The 18612-nt window shown below is 49.8% G+C and overlaps 2 protein-coding genes across 4 annotated transcripts; one reads left to right on the top strand and one right to left on the bottom strand.

The window, feature by feature from the left end:
* The first annotated feature begins 440 nt into the window (after positions 1-440).
* Positions 441-12437, top strand: LOC103460843 (glycerol kinase-like). 2 transcript variants are annotated; one of them, XM_081604829.1, is made up of 18 exons: positions 441-609; positions 2109-2182; positions 2618-2724; positions 2801-2878; positions 3885-3964; positions 4061-4198; positions 4274-4383; positions 4680-4746; positions 6406-6441; positions 6546-6656; positions 6751-6831; positions 8897-8975; positions 9058-9154; positions 9224-9308; positions 9376-9496; positions 9752-9895; positions 10973-11059; positions 11960-12437. In XM_081604829.1, exons 1-18 carry the CDS (start codon positions 556-558, stop codon positions 11980-11982), a joined length of 1572 nt encoding a protein of 523 aa, XP_081460955.1. In that variant the 5' UTR covers positions 441-555; the 3' UTR covers positions 11983-12437. The 2 variants fall into 2 exon arrangements, with proteins under 2 accessions (XP_081460955.1, XP_081460956.1); XM_081604830.1 differs by lacking the exon at positions 11960-12437 and adding an exon at positions 11150-11953 and having other exon boundaries at positions 473-609.
* ddx18 (DEAD (Asp-Glu-Ala-Asp) box polypeptide 18) lies at positions 12412-17320 on the bottom strand. 2 transcript variants are annotated; one of them, XM_081604827.1, is made up of 14 exons: positions 17031-17320; positions 15869-16036; positions 15567-15659; positions 15314-15449; positions 15130-15230; positions 14852-15051; positions 14633-14747; positions 14421-14560; positions 14192-14353; positions 13969-14121; positions 13778-13891; positions 13643-13699; positions 13381-13558; positions 12412-12707 (listed from the first exon to the last, which is right to left on the bottom strand). In XM_081604827.1, the coding sequence occupies exons 1-14, from the start codon at positions 17134-17136 to the stop codon at positions 12568-12570; spliced, it is 1863 nt and encodes a 620-aa protein (XP_081460953.1). In that variant the 5' UTR covers positions 17137-17320; the 3' UTR covers positions 12412-12567. The 2 variants fall into 2 exon arrangements, with proteins under 2 accessions (XP_081460953.1, XP_081460952.1); XM_081604826.1 differs by having other exon boundaries at positions 15567-15665; positions 17031-17314.
* Between the last annotated feature and the right edge of the window lie 1292 nt (positions 17321-18612).

The raw sequence follows: 18612 nt of genomic DNA, 5'->3' as shown, positions 1-18612 counted from the left end.
TTATAAGGAAGTGCTGAGATATTCCGTTTTCCACCGAACTATTTGCCACTTCGGCTCAGTGAGAAACGTTCAGAGGATAAAAACACGAGCAAAGCTCAGATGTCCCAGCTTTTACTAGCATGTAAACGCACCATCTACACACATCTGGGCGCGAAGCGTGAAAAGAGTCTCAGAAATATTTGTTCACTCGGAACCGGATCTGTGTGTGAATGCAGTTTAGTGTGTGAACCAGGTGATGTGTGTACTTTATCAACATGTGTAGGTAGGAGAAGGTTTGTTTTAGTTTTAAGGTTTACAAATCCAGTATTACACACACACTGATATTTTTACACACACACAGATATTTTTACACACACACTGATATTTTGAGACTATTTTCACTCCATAGCGGTCCACCTGCAGGGGAAGGGGCGTGTTTCCGTCCTGCACTGTGATTGGTTGTGGTTCGGTAAATTCCGGCCGGTTCCGGTGGCTCCGCCCCCTGCACCGAACGGCGCTGCTCGGCGCAGAGGAAGCCCAGAAAGAGGCTCGAGTCCCGGGAGGCGAACTGCAGACATGGAACCGCTGGCGGCTGCCATTGACCAGGGAACCAGCTCCACCAGGTTCCTGGTGAGTGGACCGAACCGACCCGGACCGAACTGTGGTTTCATTCTGGAAAAGTTTTACAGCAGATTCTGCTGCTTGTAAAGTTTCTGTTTCATTCATTTACTGTTCATGACGTCAGTAGTGATCGCTGCTACTGGTCCAGTCCGCTCCTCTGGACCAGCAGAACCAGAACCGGGTCAGAAAACTCAGTAATTATAAAACCACGTTTGAAATAAAAATGTATTGTTAGATATGAGTAATACAAAGTCAGCAACTAGTTTAAAAAGTTTCTATGGAATGAAACCCAGCAGAGCATCACTCCTCCTGACCAGCAGGGGGCGACAGTGGAGAGGAAAACTCCCCGGTCACAGGAAGAAACCTCCAGCAGAACCAGAACCAGAACCAGATCTTTACCAGCAGAACTGAACCAGGACAACTTTCTATGTTAGAGTAAAACTTTTGTTAGCAGGAGAGAAGAAAGATCAGGTGATGGCAGCAACATGTCAGCTGATGCCCCGCCTCCAGGAAGGAACCAGCCAATCAGAATGCAGACCAGGTGGAGCTCCTCTTGCTGGGTTTCAGTCACGTGACCCGGATGACGTGCAAAATTCAGATGGAGGTCAGGAAGTGGATGTCTCCAGTTCAAAACAAAGCAAAATGGACCACAGCCAGTAGCTGATGCCCTAAACAGGCTGGAACAGCCGAGGCATCTCGAAAAAATACGCGTATATTTAGGATATGATCCATTATCTCGGTAAAAAGATTTCTCTACCCGCATCGCGGAGATCCACGTAACCAACTACCTGGAGCTGCAGACCTCATGTTGAGCCAGCAGAAAGCTGTCAAAAGCCTGGAGAGTCAATCATTCAGTTCCAGGTTGGGTCACATTTAGGGTCAAAAGCAGCTTTAAATGGCTGCCGACTTGTTTCTGCCGGGTGAGTAGCGAGTTGTGCTATTTAAATAATTGTGGTGGTCGCAGGTTCGATTCTGGGCCTGGTGACATTTGCCGCATGTCTTCCCCTCTCTCATGTCAAACTACTTTCAAATAAAGGCCACTGGCCCCGCCCTCCTCATTTGCACAGTGAGACAGCGGCGAGGTGTGCGGGTGGCATCACGGGCCAGTTTGTGACTCCAGTTGGTCCGGCTGGTGAAGCGGACGGTTTCGGCGTTAGCTCTGATCTGACAACAGGAAGTGTCAGGGACGGAGGAGGATGATTGGCTGCAGCCACTTCAGCTTCCTCCATGATGCGCCTCACTTCCTGCTGGAGTCAGACGGGTTTCTGCCCGGTCAGCTTGGTGCTGGACAGATGAGCCTAAAGGTTCAGGTTTCGCTGTGTGAGGTCCAGCTGAGCTGCAACAAGATGGAGGCAGAGGAACCATTCTGCCTCCACAACAGCCCAGAATGCCCTTTAAGACCCCCTGCTGGGTGACCCCTCACCATGTCAGAGGCTGAGCTGAACCCGTTAGGGTAACAATCGACGTCCCTTCAGTCCTGCTCTCTGATTGGCTGCTTTTCTCTGCAGGTGTTCAACACTAAAACAGCCCAGCTGATCAGCCACCACCAGGTGGAGCTCAAGCAGCATTTCCCCAAAGAAGGGTGAGACTCTGGACATCGTACACACGGGATCGCTTTCACACACGTTTTCATCCACATGAACCCAAATAAATCGGATTCTGAGGCTGAGCGTTGTTTACACATTCTAGCCCAGAGGGGGCAGTGTAGAGCTAAGGTAAAACCTGCCAGCCAATCAGAATCCTTGAAAATAGTCTCAAGATGATGTAACTGGAATATTTGACTCAACATACTGAAGTTTCTCACATCTCTCCTTTGGTCATAGTTTTGATAAATAATCGTTTTTAGTGATATTAGATGTTTTGTGTAGATAAAAGGCCAAAGCACATAAAAATGTGTCGGTTTTCCCAGATATCAGCTATGTTTGGACTAGGCCTCAGCCAGTTCCATTCAGTCATCTGTTAGGAGGCAGAACCTGCACAGACATGATGAACATGTGTGGACCAATCATCTCCTCAGGTGGGTGGAGGCGGACCCCAGGGAGATCATGGACACCGTCCACGAGTGTCTGGAGAAGACCTGCCAGAAGCTGGCGCAGCTCAGCGTGGACGTGTCCCGCATCAAAGGTTGGACGCTGCTGCCGCTGCCGCGGTTCTGTTTCTGCAGCTCATCCACCTTCACATTGTTGTTGTTGCTCTGCAGCGGTGGGGGTGACCAACCAGAGAGAAACCACCCTGGTCTGGGACAAGGAGACCGGAGAGCCGCTCTACAACGCCATCGGTGAGTCCAGCCACATGAAACCTGTAAGGACTGGTTCCAGTAAAACCTGCAGAGGCTTGGAAGGAAGCTTCTCCTGGACCGGATCAGCAGTGGAGGTAGTCAGCAGCTCTGCAGCCAGCTTAGGTTGGGTTCATCTAGGTTAGGTTTACTTCTTAGGTTCAGTAGGTTACTAAACCAGGTTTGCAACGCTGGACCAACTCTACACCCTCAGCTGGGTCCTGCAGAGTTCTGGGAGTTCACCCAACCGGTCTACATGTAGACCTGGGGAAGGCGTTGGACTATGTTCCTCAGGAAGTCTTGCAGGGGTACCAGATCTTTTGGGCTCCGGTGAGAGCTGGACGCCGTCCAGGCTGCCCTTTGTCACCGATTCTGTTCATAGTGTTTGTAGACCAGCCAGTGTGTTGAGGGATCCGTTTTGGTGGCCTTAGGATGCAGGAGTTTAAGTGTCTCTGCGCTCATGAAGGCGGATTGGTGGAGTCTGCAGTGAAGCGGGCGCTGTACCTATTTGTCATGGTGCAGAGAGAGCTGAGTCGGTCATGAGAGGCTGAAAGAACGAGGTCATGGATTCAAGCAACCGGAATGAGTTTCCTCTGCAGGGAGAGACAATCTTCCTCTCTGGGAACGCCGTGGGATTCTCCTGGTGGAGCTGGACCAGGAGGCTGGAGGGGAATCTGGGCCTCCCTCGTTGGGCTGATGCCCCCGCGACCTGACCCTGGATTAGGATGAAGACAAGGGGGAGGATGGATGGATAGGGTTATGTCAGAACCTTCACAAGAACAAAAGAACAAGAACCTCAAGGAAAACATGGAGGTTTCAGTGGGTTTGGTTCAGTTGACTGATAGGTCCTGAACTGAACTCTTCAACAGATCGAACTGGACCCGTTATACGGTACCAAATTGGACTCTTCTCCTGCTAAGGCCTCCAGACTTTACCAAGTGGTTAGCTGACCTCTCAGAAGCAGCTGGACTCTGATCGTCTAATCTCTGTGCTCTGCGCTGTTCTGCAGTCTGGCTGGACCTGAGGACACAGTCCACTGTGGAGAGACTCATAACCAGAACTCCCAGCAGGAGCAAGAACCACCTGAAGGTAGGACTGATAACCCTAAGTCTCGAGAGGTCAGGGAGCCACTGAGGTCAACCTGTTGTTGGTTCTCCTGTGGGTTCTACTGGACTCGCCCGGCAGCATAAGACCGGTCTCCCCATCAGCACTTACTTCAGTGCTGTGAAACTCCGTTGGTTGCTGGACAATGTGGAGGCGGTGCAGCAGGCGGTTCTGAGTAAGCGGGCCATGTTTGGGACCGTGGACTCCTGGATCATCTGGGTAGGAGCAGCAGGCCGCCGGTTCCAGCTCCAGGTTTTTGTTCCCGCCGGTTAAAGAGCTTTCTCTCTCCTCCAGAGTCTGACGGGCGGCCGAGACGGAGGAGTCCACGTCACGGACGTGTCCAACGCCAGCCGCACCTTGCTGTTCGACATCCACAGCCTGGACTGGGACCCCGAGCTCTGCAGGTGACCTGGACCAGCACTGGCCGGAGAATCCGGTTCTCAGGAACCGGATCTCAAGCTGTTCTGTCTGGACTCAGATCGAGAGCTTATCGATTTCCCAGGAATGTTTTGGTGCTTCAGGTGCCGGGAATATTTTCCCACAAGTGTTTGGAAACTGAATTTATTCTTCTTAAGTTGGAGCTTGGATCACTTCTCAGGCTACCATTCATTTCCAACGGGTTCTGGCCGGTTCCGACCGGTTCTGACAAGTTGTCCAGTCATTTAAAGCTCCGGTCTGATGGACTCGGTTGTGTTTCCAGTTTCTTTGACGTCCCGATGGAAATCCTGCCCACCGTCAGAAGTTCCTCTGAGATCTATGGCCGCATGGTGAGCCCTGATCGCCACGGCGACCATAATTAATCATAACAACAATCACAGCAACCATAATTAATCATAACAATGATAATTAATCATAACAACAATAATTAATCATAACAACAATAATTAATCATAACAATGATAATTAATCATAACAATGATAATTAATCATAACAATGATAATTAATCATAACAATGATAATTAATCATAACAACAATAATTAATCATAACAACAATGATAATTAATCATAATAAGAAGAAACAATCTGTGAAACTAAAAGTGCGTCTCAGGTTTTCTGTTCTAACGTTTATGTTCTGGTTCTGACCCATTACTTATTGAAAGTATTTACAACGTTCCACATTTTTGGTGCTTGTGCTTTTTTCCTGAAGTCTGGACTTTAACTAGGCCAGTCCAGAACCATGGTACTTTATGTGCCCACTGGCTAATAATAGCAACTTTCTGCTTAAAATAAGAATGAAGAGGTTCTAATGGAACCGGGTCAGAACCGCTACCTTGGAACTGAAACCTTTCAGAAAGCATCAGTCAGAATAACTGGAAGTTCTGTTGGGTCGGAGCTGAAACCCGGATTTTTCCAGGTTTGAAAATATTCAGCTGAATCACATCTAAAGCTGCTGGTGTTACTGGTTCTGATCCAGTCCAGGTTCTGATATCCAAACTCCATCATGTCATGACGGCAACAGGAAACGTCTCCGGCGTTACAACATGGCCGCTCGGTGAATACGAGGCATTTCCTGTGTTTCCGTCCCGATGGACCGTCTTCACTCTGACCCGCAGCGCCAACGCGTTGCTACCGTTGAGCAATACAACAGTCATGAGTACGAAACCGCCTGAACCGGGTTTGAGTTGCCATGGCGACCTGTTGAAACCGGAGGGTTTACCTGCCCGACAGGTTACAGTGATTTGTTTAATGAATGTGTGAAGCTGCTTGTTGCTCCGGATCAGAACCGGTCCCGTTCTGAACAGAACCCGCTTGCTGCGCGCTGTTTGTTCAGGTCCATGAAAGTCCTGTCAGTGTTTGTCTCATATCTTATCTTCAGGTCCAAACCCGACCCGACCTGCAGTCCAGAGGTCAGCTGCACGCCTCACTGCTTTGGTCCAGAACATTTTTACCGCTTTTAGCTTCTTTTCGACGTTTTGATGCTCTAAACAGTTTTATTTCCAGAACTGAGCAGCATGTGGGCCTGGTACCAGACGACCCGGTTCTGCTCAGAGGCTCTTCATTCTGCTGTGGGACGTTTTATTGAACCTCCCTGTGAATCTGACCCGATAACGGCGTCAGATCGTTACACTTTGCTCTCTGCTGGGTAAAGATATTAACCAGAGATCAGAGGAATGCATGACTGCTTCGCTTTATTGGACCTTTGTCCAGGTTCTACAGAACAACCCGTCCTGGTTTATGATCCACTTTGGTGAGATTTCGTTTTAATCTCTAAAAACAAAAACCATTTCCTTTTGAAATGCCCAGAACTGGACAGCAGCCAAAGTCCAAAGAATTGTTTAAAGACGACCTAAGACTTTTGCACAGTGATGCGTTTCAGACAGACGGTCGATGATGATGATGATGATGGTGATGATGATGATGATGATGATGATGATGATGATGATGATGATGGCGTCCAACTGAACCTTCTTCCTGTTTCTGCAGAGGTCCGGCTCGCTGGCAGGGGTTCCCATCTCGGGGGTAAGGGGCTCCTGGTGTACTGTCAGGAGTCCAGTCAAGGTTCTGCCGGTCCTCCATCTTGGACCGGTTCCTCCAGAACCTGACGGTGTCGTTATCTCTGTCAGTGTCTCGGGGACCAGTCGGCAGCCCTGGTTGGTCAGATGTGCTTTGAGGAAGGCCAGGCCAAAAACACGTACGGGACGGGATGCTTCCTGCTCAGGAACACAGGAACCAAGGCAAGACGCTTCAGAACCTTCAGAACCATCAGAACCTTCAGAACCATTTCCTACGATCCAAACTGAGTTCGTTGTCTTGTGGTGATTCTGGCAGCCGGTGATGTCCGAACACGGCCTGATCACCACCATCGCCTACAAGCTGGGGAGGGACAAGCCGGCCTGCTACGCGCTGGAGGTGGGTCATGTTGGTTCTTCACTAGGTTTGTCTGGACCTCATGACCAACGGGTCGGAACCAGGGGACGTCCTGTCCCTGCAGGGTGAGGACTGCCAGGTCCAGATCCGGCTCAGTAAACCGGAGGGCAGTCGGACTGCCGACCCACTGAATATTACATTTCTGCTGTCACATCAGAATGTTGGTTCATGTTTCATGAACCAACATTCTGATGTGATTTAAGCCCCCAAACAGCTGAAGGACAGGATGAGGTTGGATGAGGCAGAATGAGGCAGAATGAGGTTGGATAAGGCAGAATGAGGTTGGATGAGGCAGAATGAGGTTGGATAAGGCAGAATGAGGTTGGATAAGGCAGAATGAGGTTGGATGAGGCGGAATGAGGTTGGATAAGGCAGAATGAGGTTGGATGAGGCGGAATGAGGTTGGATAAGGCAGAATGAGGTTGGATGAGGCGGAATGAGGTTGGATGAGGCAGGATGAGGTTCAATGAGGCAGGATGAGGTTGGATGAGGCAGAATGAGGTTGGATGAGGCAGAATGAGGTTGGATAAGGCAGAATGAGGTTGGATAAGGCAGAATGAGGTTGGATAAGGCAGAATGAGGTTGGATGAGGCGGAATGAGGTTGGATAAGGCAGAATGAGGTTGGATGAGGCGGAATGAGGTTGGATAAGGCGGAATGAGGTTGGATGAGGCGGAATGAGGTTGGATGAGGCAGGATGAGGTTCAATGAGGCAGGATGAGGTTGGATGAGGCAGAATGAGGTTGGAAGAGGCAGGATGAGGTTGGATAAGGCAGAATGAGGTTGGATAAGGCAGAATGAGGTTGGATGAGGCGGAATGAGGTTGGATAAGGCAGAATGAGGTTGGATGAGGCGGAATGAGGTTGGATAAGGCAGAATGAGGTTGGATGAGGCAGAATGAGGTTGGATGAGGCGGAATGAGGTTGGATAAGGCAGAATGAGGTTGGATGAGGCGGAATGAGGTTGGATGAGGCAGGATGAGGTTCAATGAGGCAGGATGAGGTTGGATGAGGCAGAATGAGGTTGGAAGAGGCAGGATGAGGTTGGATAAGGCAGAATGAGGTTGGATAAGGCAGAATGAGGTTGGATGAGGCGGAATGAGGTTGGATGAGGCAGGATGAGGTTCAATGAGGCAGGATGAGGTTGGATGAGGCAGAATGAGGTTGGATGAGGCAGGATGAGGTTGGATGAGGCAGAATGAGGTTGGATGAGGCGGAATGAGGTTGGATAAGGCAGAATGAGGTTGGATGAGGCGGAATGAGGTTGGATAAGGCAGAATGAGGTTGGATGAGGCGGAATGAGGTTGAATGAGGCAGGATGAGGTTCGATGAGGTTGGATGAGGCAGAATGAGGTTGGAAGAGGCAGGATGAGGTTGGATAAGGCATAATGAGGTTGGATAAGGCAGAATGAGGTTGGATGAGGCGGAATGAGGTTGGATGAGGCAGGATGAGGTTCAATGAGGCAGGATGAGGTTGGATGAGGCAGAATGAGGTTGGATGAGGCAGGATGAGGTTGGATGAGGCGGAATGAGGTTGGATGAGGCAGGATGAGGTTGGATGAGGCGGAATGAGGTTGGATGAGGCAGAATGAGGTTGGATGAGGCGGAATGAGGTTGGATGAGGCAGAATGAGGATGGATGAGGCAGAATGAGGTTGGATGAGGCAGGATGAGGTTGGATGAGGCGGAATGAGGTTGGATGAGGCAGAATGAGGATGGATGAGGCAGAATGAGGTTGGATGAGGCAGGATGAGGTTGGATGAGGCGGAATGAGGTTGGATGAGGCAAAATGAGGTTGGATGAGGCGGAATGAGGTTGGATGAGGCAGAATGAGGTTGGATGAGGCAGAATGAGGTTGGATGAGGCAGGATGAGGTTGGATGAGGCAGGATGAGGTTGGATGAGGCGGAATGAGGTTGGATGAGGCAGAATGAGGTTGGATGAGGCGGAATGAGGTTGGATGAGGCGGAATGAGGTTGGATGAGGTTGGATGAGGCGGAATGAGGTTGGTCATAATGTAATGACTGAAACGCTCTGCTGTTTCTCTGCAGGGTTCGGTGGCCATAGCAGGAGCTGTGATTCGCTGGCTGAGGGACAACATGTGCATTGTGCAGTCGTCCTCTGAGATCGGTAATTCTCGAAGCCCGGTTCTGGTACCAGAACCAGGTAGTGTTCTGGTACTGAGTGTTTTAGCGCCACCCTGTGGTTTCAGAGCAGCTGGCAGCTGAAGCAGGGACGTCCTACGGCTGCTACTTCGTTCCTGCGTTCTCCGGCCTCTACGCTCCGTACTGGGAGCCGAGCGCCAGAGGGTGAGACTCTCTGACCCGTCTGGTCTGTGGGTCCAAAGCTGTCCGCCTCTGACCTCTGCTTGTTCCCAGCATCATCTGCGGCCTGACCCAGTTCACCAACAGGAGCCACTTGGCCTTCGCCGCCCTGGAGGCCGTCTGCTTCCAGACCCGAGAGGTGAGCAGGCATAAAGAACCCCTGGTTCTGCTGAGGTCCAGTTAAAGTCTGATGGTGGTTCTGCCAGATCCTGGACGCCATGAACCAGGACTGCTGCATCCCGCTGCCGGTGCTGGGCGTGGACGGAGGCATGACGGGGAACCGGCTGCTGATGCAGCTGCAGGCCGACATCCTCTGCATCCCCGTCGGTAAGAACGGGTTATTCTGGGTCTTAGAACCGGTTCTGGTTCTGTCAGAGACGGTCACCTCTGACCTTTGACCTGCCCACCCTCACAGGTAGCTAACAGAATCTCCTTCTGAGTCCAAACATAAGAGAGTTGGGATAAAAGTAAATTATTTTTCATGACTGATTAAAATGAGTAAATTTGTCTTAGTTTTTACAGTGTAATATGTGCTGGTCCGGTTCTGGTTCTGGTTCTGATTCTGTCTGTCCCTGCTTTCAGTGCGGCCCAGCATGTCCGAGACCACGGCTCTGGGTGCAGCCATGGCGGCCGGCGCCGCTGAGGGCGTGGAGGTCTGGAGCCTGAACCCGGATCAGCTGCCTGAGGTCACGGCGGAGCGATACCAGCCTCAGATCAACACCCAGGGTCAGAACCAGAACCAGAACCGCCTGCGGGTCTGACCAGGGGTGGGCAGCTCCGGGCCTGGAGGGTCGGCCGCCTGCAGACTCGGTCTCTACTTCACACCTGGGTCGGGTTCTGAGGTGGTTAGCAGAACCTGAGGCACCGAGGAGGAGATTCAGCTGTTGGACCCGCTGAGAGCTGCAGGCCTCCAGAACCTGGACTGTCCAGCCCTGATCTAGACGTTCTTGTTATTTTGACCAACAGCTTTAAAAAAATCTGTCTTTAAATTATAATCATATTAACTATTTAGACGCATTTTAATGCAGTTTAGTTCATATTCACCTAACAAACCACTGACTTCTAATAACTGGAGTGAATCGACTACTTTAACTACCAGCTGCTGCTGAACGCAGCTTCACTGACTCCTCCTGGTGGACCTGAAGGGAAACCTGTTGGTTCTGATCCAAACCGATCTGAGTGTTTTGACCAGGATCTGTGTGGACAGAAGCTCCGCCTGTCGAAGCTCAGATCAGTTTGTTACCGTCTGATTTACGTCCTCAGGATAAACTCCAGACAAAGGCTCCTCTGTTCAGACTAAGTGGATTATCACATTTCAAACTTTGGTTTTCTCTGGTCTGGAGTTAAAGGCTCCGTTTCTGCCTGAGGTTTCTAAGGCTCCTCCTGACCAGACGCTCCAGAGCCGCCGGTCCGTAACTCAACAGGCCATCAGCTCCGGTCAGAAAGACGCATCGAGTCCATGAGGATGTTGAGAAAGGATGTTAGTTGCCTCTGTGATGAACTCTGTGCATAAAGTCTGTGATGTTTCCAGGCTGTTGGTCAGAACCTGTCAAATGACCAACAGGCTTCAAATTTTCCTGTCATTTAAAAAAATAATCAGTCAAATACAGAAGATATTCCGTTAACACGACCTCAGCTAATGTCAACTCAGATTCTTCAGAGTTAATGTGGATGTGATGGCAGGACAGATCTCCTGTAGCAGTCTGTATCACAGTGGCTCTGAAGAAGCTTCTGATCAGAGCCGCCAGAATCCTGCTGCTGCCATCTAGTGGCTGAACTGAACCCGTGTCTGTCTTCCACCAGAGAGCGAGTTGCGCTTCGCTCGCTGGAAGATGGCCGTCCAGAAGTCCATGAACTGGGAGACGTCAGAGACCAGTAGCACCAGTAACGGTAAGCCGCCGCCGCGCTGATGGACCACCTGAAACCAGAACCGAGTCTCACTGGGCCCCATGCTGGACGCGCTCTCATTGGTTAACACAGGTGTAGGGAAGGCGACGAACGGCGCCCCCTGCTGGGTCCCTCGCCCCATCAGAGTGGACCCCTAAGGTCCGGCATGGTGCTGGTTCTGACGGGCCGATGCTGCATGCGCCTCTAGAACCAGCTCGGTTCTGCCTGTCAGTGTTTTAAGGTGGACTGACCCACCTGAACCCGCCATGTTCTGGTTCTGCCTTTTAGAAAACCAGATTTGCAGGACGGGTCCGGTGAATCCTTCACGGCCCACCGTATCCCATGATTCATTGCGGGTCCCAACCGGGCGTTCAGGCGGAGCGACCAATTATTTTGCTGTATTACACTTTAAGTGACGCATCATTGTGTAAATGTAAACTTGTTAAGTCTCAAATATCTGCTCGGTTCACCAAAACACAACCTGCTCTGAGTTTCTGGACCAGCTGATCCAGGCCGGCGCTCCAGGTCCGGTTTCCCGGAGGGGAACGTCGGCCTCCCGGCACACAGTGACCAAAACTCCCGCTGGCTGAGTGGGAGTCAAACACCAACTTCATTCATCATTCAGTAAAATGTTTGGTTTATTCCTGAGCAAATCGCTTGATTCAAGTTGAGCCTTAAACATAATAGTTTTAACTTTAATGTCTTATATTTGAATATATGATAAATGTGCAGTAAATGTTTGAACATGTTGGAATCAAACCGACACATTTCTGGTGAAGAATAATCGATCAGTTGAAACTAATCGATTCCTGGACTGTCGGCGCGTAGCGACCCGGTTCAGACAGCTGATGTTCCTCCAGAACCGGGTTTACAGGTTCTGACCCGCTCCGTTTCTCCTCACAGGTCGGCAGCAGGGATCCAACTGAGTCCACATGGTGGTACCGGGTACTGTGCTGGTTCTGGAGATGAAACCGACCCTGGAGCTTCTGAAAGAACCGGCCCAGTTTATTCAAACCAGTGATGTTAGAGCAGAACCATCAGAACCGTTTCCAGCCCAACCAGAACCTTTTGTCTCGGACCTCATTTGTTCCAGATGAAGGTTCGGTCCAACTTCACTCAGCAGAACCTGAGCCAGAAACCCGGTTCCGACCCACTGTGAACATTTTTATATTCAGAGGGAAATAAAATCTAGAAACGACCAACAGAAGTTTAAACTAAATGTTTTTATATCTGTGATAAATTGTCATCCTGAGATACTTGATTAACGGAGCAGAAGAAAAAATGTCTTCAAAATAAAAACTTTAATATCATGTGTCCTAGTCAAAGTCTGAGGTGAAATAAAGTTTAGAAACAAAGAACTTTGTTTCCTTTATTAAAAAAGTTTTACAGGACATTTACAGGAAGGGGTGGTAGGCGCACCGCCCCGCCAGGTGGGGGCGCACCGCTCCGCCAGGTGGGGGCGCTCCGCTCCGCCAGGTGGGGGCGCTCCTCTCCGCTCCGCTCCGCTCAGCTCAGCGGGAGAACTGCCGGCGGTCGCTCGGCCCTCTGCTGACGTGTTTGAAGATCCGGGACTTCCTGACGTTCTTGACCTTCTGGTAGCCGAAGCCGCCGCCGCGCTTCTGCAGCTTCTGGCCTTTGCTGCTGTGAACGTCTGCAGGAGGCGGAGTCAAGGAGGAACCATGGAAACCAGGAAGCTTTAATCAAAAACATTGATCTAAAATCAGATTTTCTGTTCAGACTGAAATGGTTCAGGATTTAACATTTGGAGGTTTTTCCCTCCAATCAGAACAAAATATATATATATATATATATATATATATATTAAAGACTTTAAAGATCCCAGTTAGTTTCTGCTTGTTACTACGGCCCTCCGGTCCGGTCCGGTCCGGTCCGGTTCAACCCAACTCCAGTCTGCTTGCTATAAAGTCCGGTTCAGTTGGTGAGGTGTGGACACTAGTTGACCTCTGACCTCTGGTCCTCCAAACTTTGGATTCAGTTTGAATGTGAACGCCAAGCGGACCGGAGACCGCTCCAGAAGCAGGAAGTGGACTACAGCGCAGGGCATTCTGGGTAAATACAAACAAAGCTAATGTGCTAGCCTAGCGCTAGCAGCAGAAATAAAGAGAAATCCTCCAACCGCTAAAATCTGACGCCTCCATTTTGTGAAACAGGAAGTTGCTCTCAGTGTCTGCAGCGCCCCCACAGGCCAGGAGGGGAAGTCCATTCACACCTCCACAAATGAACCGGACTTTCCCAGGAAGGCGGACCGGAGTGATCAGCTTTATTGAGGTTTGATTAGACCCGAGCAGCAGAGAAAAGGATACTGAGGTCAACGTAGGGCGGCACGGTGAACCCAAAGGACAGCGCCACCATGGGGAGGTTCAGGGTACTGATGCTGTAGATCTGCTTCAGAGAGTGAGAGTCGTAGGCCCGGACGTACGACTTGTAGGCCTCCTGGGCCGACTTGTGCAGGTAGTAGTTCTTTTCTATCAGCTTCTCCAGCTGGACGGGACAGAGGCACAACCGGGTCAGAACCGGGAACAGAACCGGGTCAGAACCGAGAACAGAACCGGGTCGGGTTCTTACCTGAGACTGGATGTCAGAGATCTTGCTCCAGGAGAACTCAAACTCGCTCAGCGGGACCTGAAGCAGAGAGAGCAGAGCCAGAGGTCAGCCGGGGGTCAGAGGTCAGTCAGAGGTCATGCTGGGGTCAGAGGTCACCTTGGCCTGCTTCAGAAAGCGCAGGAAGCCCAGCTCCTGGGGTCGCAGGATGAGCAGCGCGTGGCCGCGGCCGTCGATGCCTCTGGCGGTTCTGCCGACCCGGTGGATGTACTCCTGCAGACGGGGACAAAGAGAGGGGTCAGAGGTCAGAGTCCTAGCCACTCGGTGCCGCCACCCCTCCCGGCGCTGACCTTGGGGTCGTCCGGCGGGTCGTACTGGACGATCCAGTCGACCTCGGGGATGTCGAGGCCGCGCGCCGCCACGTCGGTGCACAGCAGGATGCCGGAGTCGGCGTTGCAGAACTGGAAGAAGGTGGTGGTCCGCTTCGTCTGCTTCTGCTTGCCCTGTGGGGAGAAACGGGCCGTCAGAACCCAGCGGAACAATCAGCTGGGTCGGGTTGGGTCAGGAGCTCACGTGGATGGCCAGGACCGGGAGGTCGATGTAGTTGAGAAGCTCGTAGTGGAACTTGACCGACATGCAGGAGGAGAAGAAAACCATCAGCTTCTTCCTGCGGTTCTTCTTCAGGAAGGTGAACAGCAGCAGGAAGCGCTTCTCCGACGGACACACAACGTAGCCCTGCAGGGGTCAGGAGGTCAGCCGGAGGTCAGGGGGGTCAGAGGGGCTGCGTCGGTCAGGGGCCTACCTGCTCCAGGCCGTCCACGGTGGCGCTGTCCTTGTGGTCGTCCACGCCAACGTACAGCGGCTCCTTCTTCAGGGAGATCCGGGCCAGGTCTTCCACCCTGCGCGTCTGGGTGGCCGAGAACAGCATCGTCTGCCTCTTCTCTGCAGAGACGGGGCAAACGGGGTCAAGCGGGGCATCTGGGGGTCAGAACGTGGCGGAGCAGTGGGACGTACTGGGCAGCAGCTTGATGATCTGCTTCAGCTCCTCCTCGAAGCCGACCTCCAGGATCCGATCGGCCTCATCGATGATCAGACACTGCAGGTTCTTAAACATGAAGCCCGGCGTGTTCTGGGAGGAGACAGACGGTAAACTGGGAGGCAACCAAAAGCAGAACCAGTACATCCAAACGGAGCCTCTGGTGCAGAAACTAGCCTGCAGTTTCACCGTCTCACCTGCAGGTGGTCCAGCAGGCGGCCGGGCGTGGCCACCAGGATGTTGACGCCGTTGGCGAGCCGCTGGGCCTCGGCGGAGCGGTTGCTGCCGCCCATGATGAGGCCGAAGGTGTGGACGTCGTGCACCATCAGCTCCTTCATCACGCCGTACGTCTGCATGGCCAGCTCCCGCGTCGGAGACAGGATCACCACGCCGGTACCTGAGGGAGGGTGGAGTGGGCGGAGCCTCAGCGTGGGGTCGCAGAGCAAGGAGGCGGAGCCTCAGGAGGACGACTCACCGTTCCTGGGCATGAACTTGAGCTTGTTGATGAGCTCGATGGACGGGATGAGGAAGGCCAACGTTTTCCCGCTGCCAGTTTTAGCAGCAGCCAGGATGTCTCTGAGGAGAAACGATGGGATGAGCTGGTGATGTCATCATTAGGACCTGATGATGTCACCAGGAGCAGCAGCAGTGCAGCTCACCTTCCCTCCAGCAGGGGGCGGATGGTTTTGTGCTGGATCTCGGTCATGTGCTCGAAGCCCATCTCCTTGATCGCCCTCAGCAGGTGGTCGCCGACCAGGCCGGTGAGAGAGGCGAACGAGGTGTCCTCGAATGCGCCTGAACAGAAAGCAGCAGGTCAGCTTCATCTTGATGAAGACTACAGCTCTTCTTCCTCTGCGGCGAGTCAACGTCAGCGCTGGAAGGCAGCGCCACCTGGTGGTGCCTTCAGATTACCTGTCAGTCCTGTGGGCAGTTCAGGCTCCTCTTCCTCCTCTGCTTCATCATCAACGTCTCCATCCTCTTCCTCAGTCCTGATCTTCTTCTCAGCTGAAACTGAAACATCAAACCAGTGAACCCAGTGAACCCAGTGAAACCAGTGAACCCAGTGAACCCAGTGAACCCAGTGAACCCAGTGAACCCAGTGAACCCAGTAAACCCAGTAAACCCAGTAAACCCAGTGAACCCAGTGAACCCAGTAAACCCAGTGAACCCAGTGAACCCAGTGAACCCAGTCTGCTTCCTGGTTCTGACTCCACCTGCGGCTCCGTCTGCCAGCTTCCTCTTTTTCTTCTTCTTCTGTTTCTTCAGAGACGTTTCTTCTGCCTCCTCTTCCTCTGCCGGGTTCTGCTGGTTCTGCTCTGGTTCTGTTGGACCAGCAGCAGCCGGTTCTGCCCAGCCTTCCTCCTCCGGCCCGCTGGACCTCCCTGCACCAGAACCAGAACCAGAACCGACAGGTTAGGGTAAAATCCATCATTAATAAAACAAATTCATATTTTCTAGTTTCATCTTTGAAACATCAACATGTAAATGAATAAAATTACAACAAAATCCTGCTGATGATAATTTGATGCTTTAGGATTATTTCCTATTTTGATCATTTCCTTTATTTAACCAGGTGAAACCAGATCTGACCTGGTTACAAGATAAAACTAATTAATACATATATATATATATATAAAACCAAAATGTAACGTCACAAGAGGCTCATATGGAATTATGATAAAATTACGACATAATTCAACCAACATTACAATTTTACTTTCCAACTAACATTATATTCTCTTCTAACGTGTCGCGTTTTTAACTTTATTCTCGTAAAGAAATAAATGTTTCCCAGCCTGACGTCATAAAACATAAAGTACTTTAGCCAGAAACATTCAGCTCGTTATTTAAAAATCTGTATTTTTCCAAAACATCAGTTTGTTCAATCAGATCAGAGTTCACAGGTGTTTGAAATTAAAATGTGCCTCAGCCGATCGATATATGATCAATATTCATTTACATCACTTTTGGTTCCCCTGATTTAAACTAACAGGTTCAGATAAACTAACCGCCATCAGATTTAAACAAGTCCCGCTGAAACCGGTCCGTGAGGTTCCGAGGGGTTCTGATGGGCCTGTGGCAAGACGGCTCCGTTCTGTCGGGACACAGTTTACGGTACAACACGGATAAAAGAGTCCAGGAAGAACCTCCAACCTGGAGCTAATGGGCCGCCGGAACCCGTCCGCTGCCAGAATATTTCTGAACGAAACACAATAAGACTAATAAACTGATTAAAACGGCTTTTAGTTTTATTCTGTAATCAGTTTAATGTAGGTTATTGTGATTCTCAGCCAGTTTTCGGGTCAGACCTGAACTTGTGGTGCTATCCCGGTCCCGGTTCGGTTCGGAGCCGTCAGTCGGTTCCGGATCACTCACCTGCCTCATCTTCATCCGGCTGTCTTCTCTTCTGTTTCCTCTCCCGGTTCTTTTCGGTCCTTTTCTGGATTTTCTTTCGGAGCAGCTTCATCTGAAGGTCCGCCATGGTTCCTCAACACGTGTGAAAAAATGTGAAGTCCAGGACCCCTCAGGACACCCGTTGCTGTGCCTGAGTAAAAATAGGCGCACAAGTAGACGTGTAAAAAGCAATTAAGCGATTAATCCCTTAATATTGTTTAAGGGTTTCCCTCTTCTTTTCGATTTTATTTCTTTTTTAAATTATTTTATTACTTTTGGGTTTTTTTACTTCTCATTATACCAAGTTATTGTTTATTCACCGTAAGAGATGGATTTTCTTAACGCTGGCTACAGATTTTCTGATATAATTAAGTGGTTGTATTCGTAAATGTTTACGATGTATTCGTTTAAAATAGTTATAAAGTACATTACACATTAATCTAAAAATGTTCGCTGTTGTTCAATGAAAATATATTAAACCTGTAAGTCTGCCTGAATAAAAAGATGCGCCCTGTTGCTCTGCTGAAGACACTACGGAGGCCCTGTAGGGACAGGGGAACATTTTTCTTTTGCGTTCCCTCTCAATATGCTGCCAATATTTGCTGCTCTATTTTGTACACAGTCACTAATGTCAATTTAAAATGTCAAATATTTACACATTTAAAGAGGTGTTTATTCATTACGGAGCCCTCTATGGAGGACCAAAACCGACATAATAAAATTAAAGAATAAATATATAAATAAAAGAATAAATATATATTTTGATGGAAATGAAAGCATAAATATATTTTTGGAGGACCAAAACTGACATAAGAAATAAAATAAGAAATGTATAAATAAAAGAATAAATATATAAAGTAAGAAATAAAAGCATAAATATATATTTAGTTTTTTCTCTTCCTTTCAAAAGGAAAACATGACAAGTGTTTCAAACAAGAAAAAATTAAATCACAATAATTTAGTCACTGGAATTCTGGTTTATTAAACCTTTAAGGTTTCAATGTATATTATCAGTTCCCCCTCAAGGTTTATTCTGATTTATTAGTATATTTTTCTTGTATCTTCAGAAATAAAATTATAAATGTAACTTTGAACATGGTTTCATTTTGCTCCACAATGTTTGCAGCTTTAGATTTGACCTATTTTGTCTGAATATTGCTGCTTCTTTACATAAACTATGATCAAATGTTAAACCTTTAGCTGGAACCGACAGTGGTGACTGCTTCCTCTTCCTCATGATGAGGTCATCATCACTTCACTTCCTGTTTTTGTTGCCTCAGGAAACAGAACAATAAATTTAAACCTGACATTTTTACGGCGCCTCTTCAGGAGTTTATCTCAGCAGAATCTGAAAGTCCAAACGTTTCCAGGGCTGCTGCTGCATTTACCTGCTGACTTTGACTCACCTGTTGGTTCGTTCATGACGTCAGCAGCTGAAGCTGCTCAGGTGTGAGACATTTGTGTTTTAATGTAACATGTGGAACCACCAGGGGGCGCTGCCCACATAGTGAGCTCCCATCAAACGGAGGCTGTCAGGCTGGAGGCCAATTGTTGATCTCCTCTG

This window comes from Poecilia reticulata, chromosome 2, assembly GCF_904066995.2.
Source record: "Poecilia reticulata chromosome 2, P_reticulata-male-v2, whole genome shotgun sequence".
NCBI classification, from domain to species: Eukaryota; Metazoa; Chordata; class Actinopteri; order Cyprinodontiformes; family Poeciliidae; genus Poecilia; species Poecilia reticulata.
This window is presented reverse-complemented; position numbering and strand designations above follow the sequence as displayed.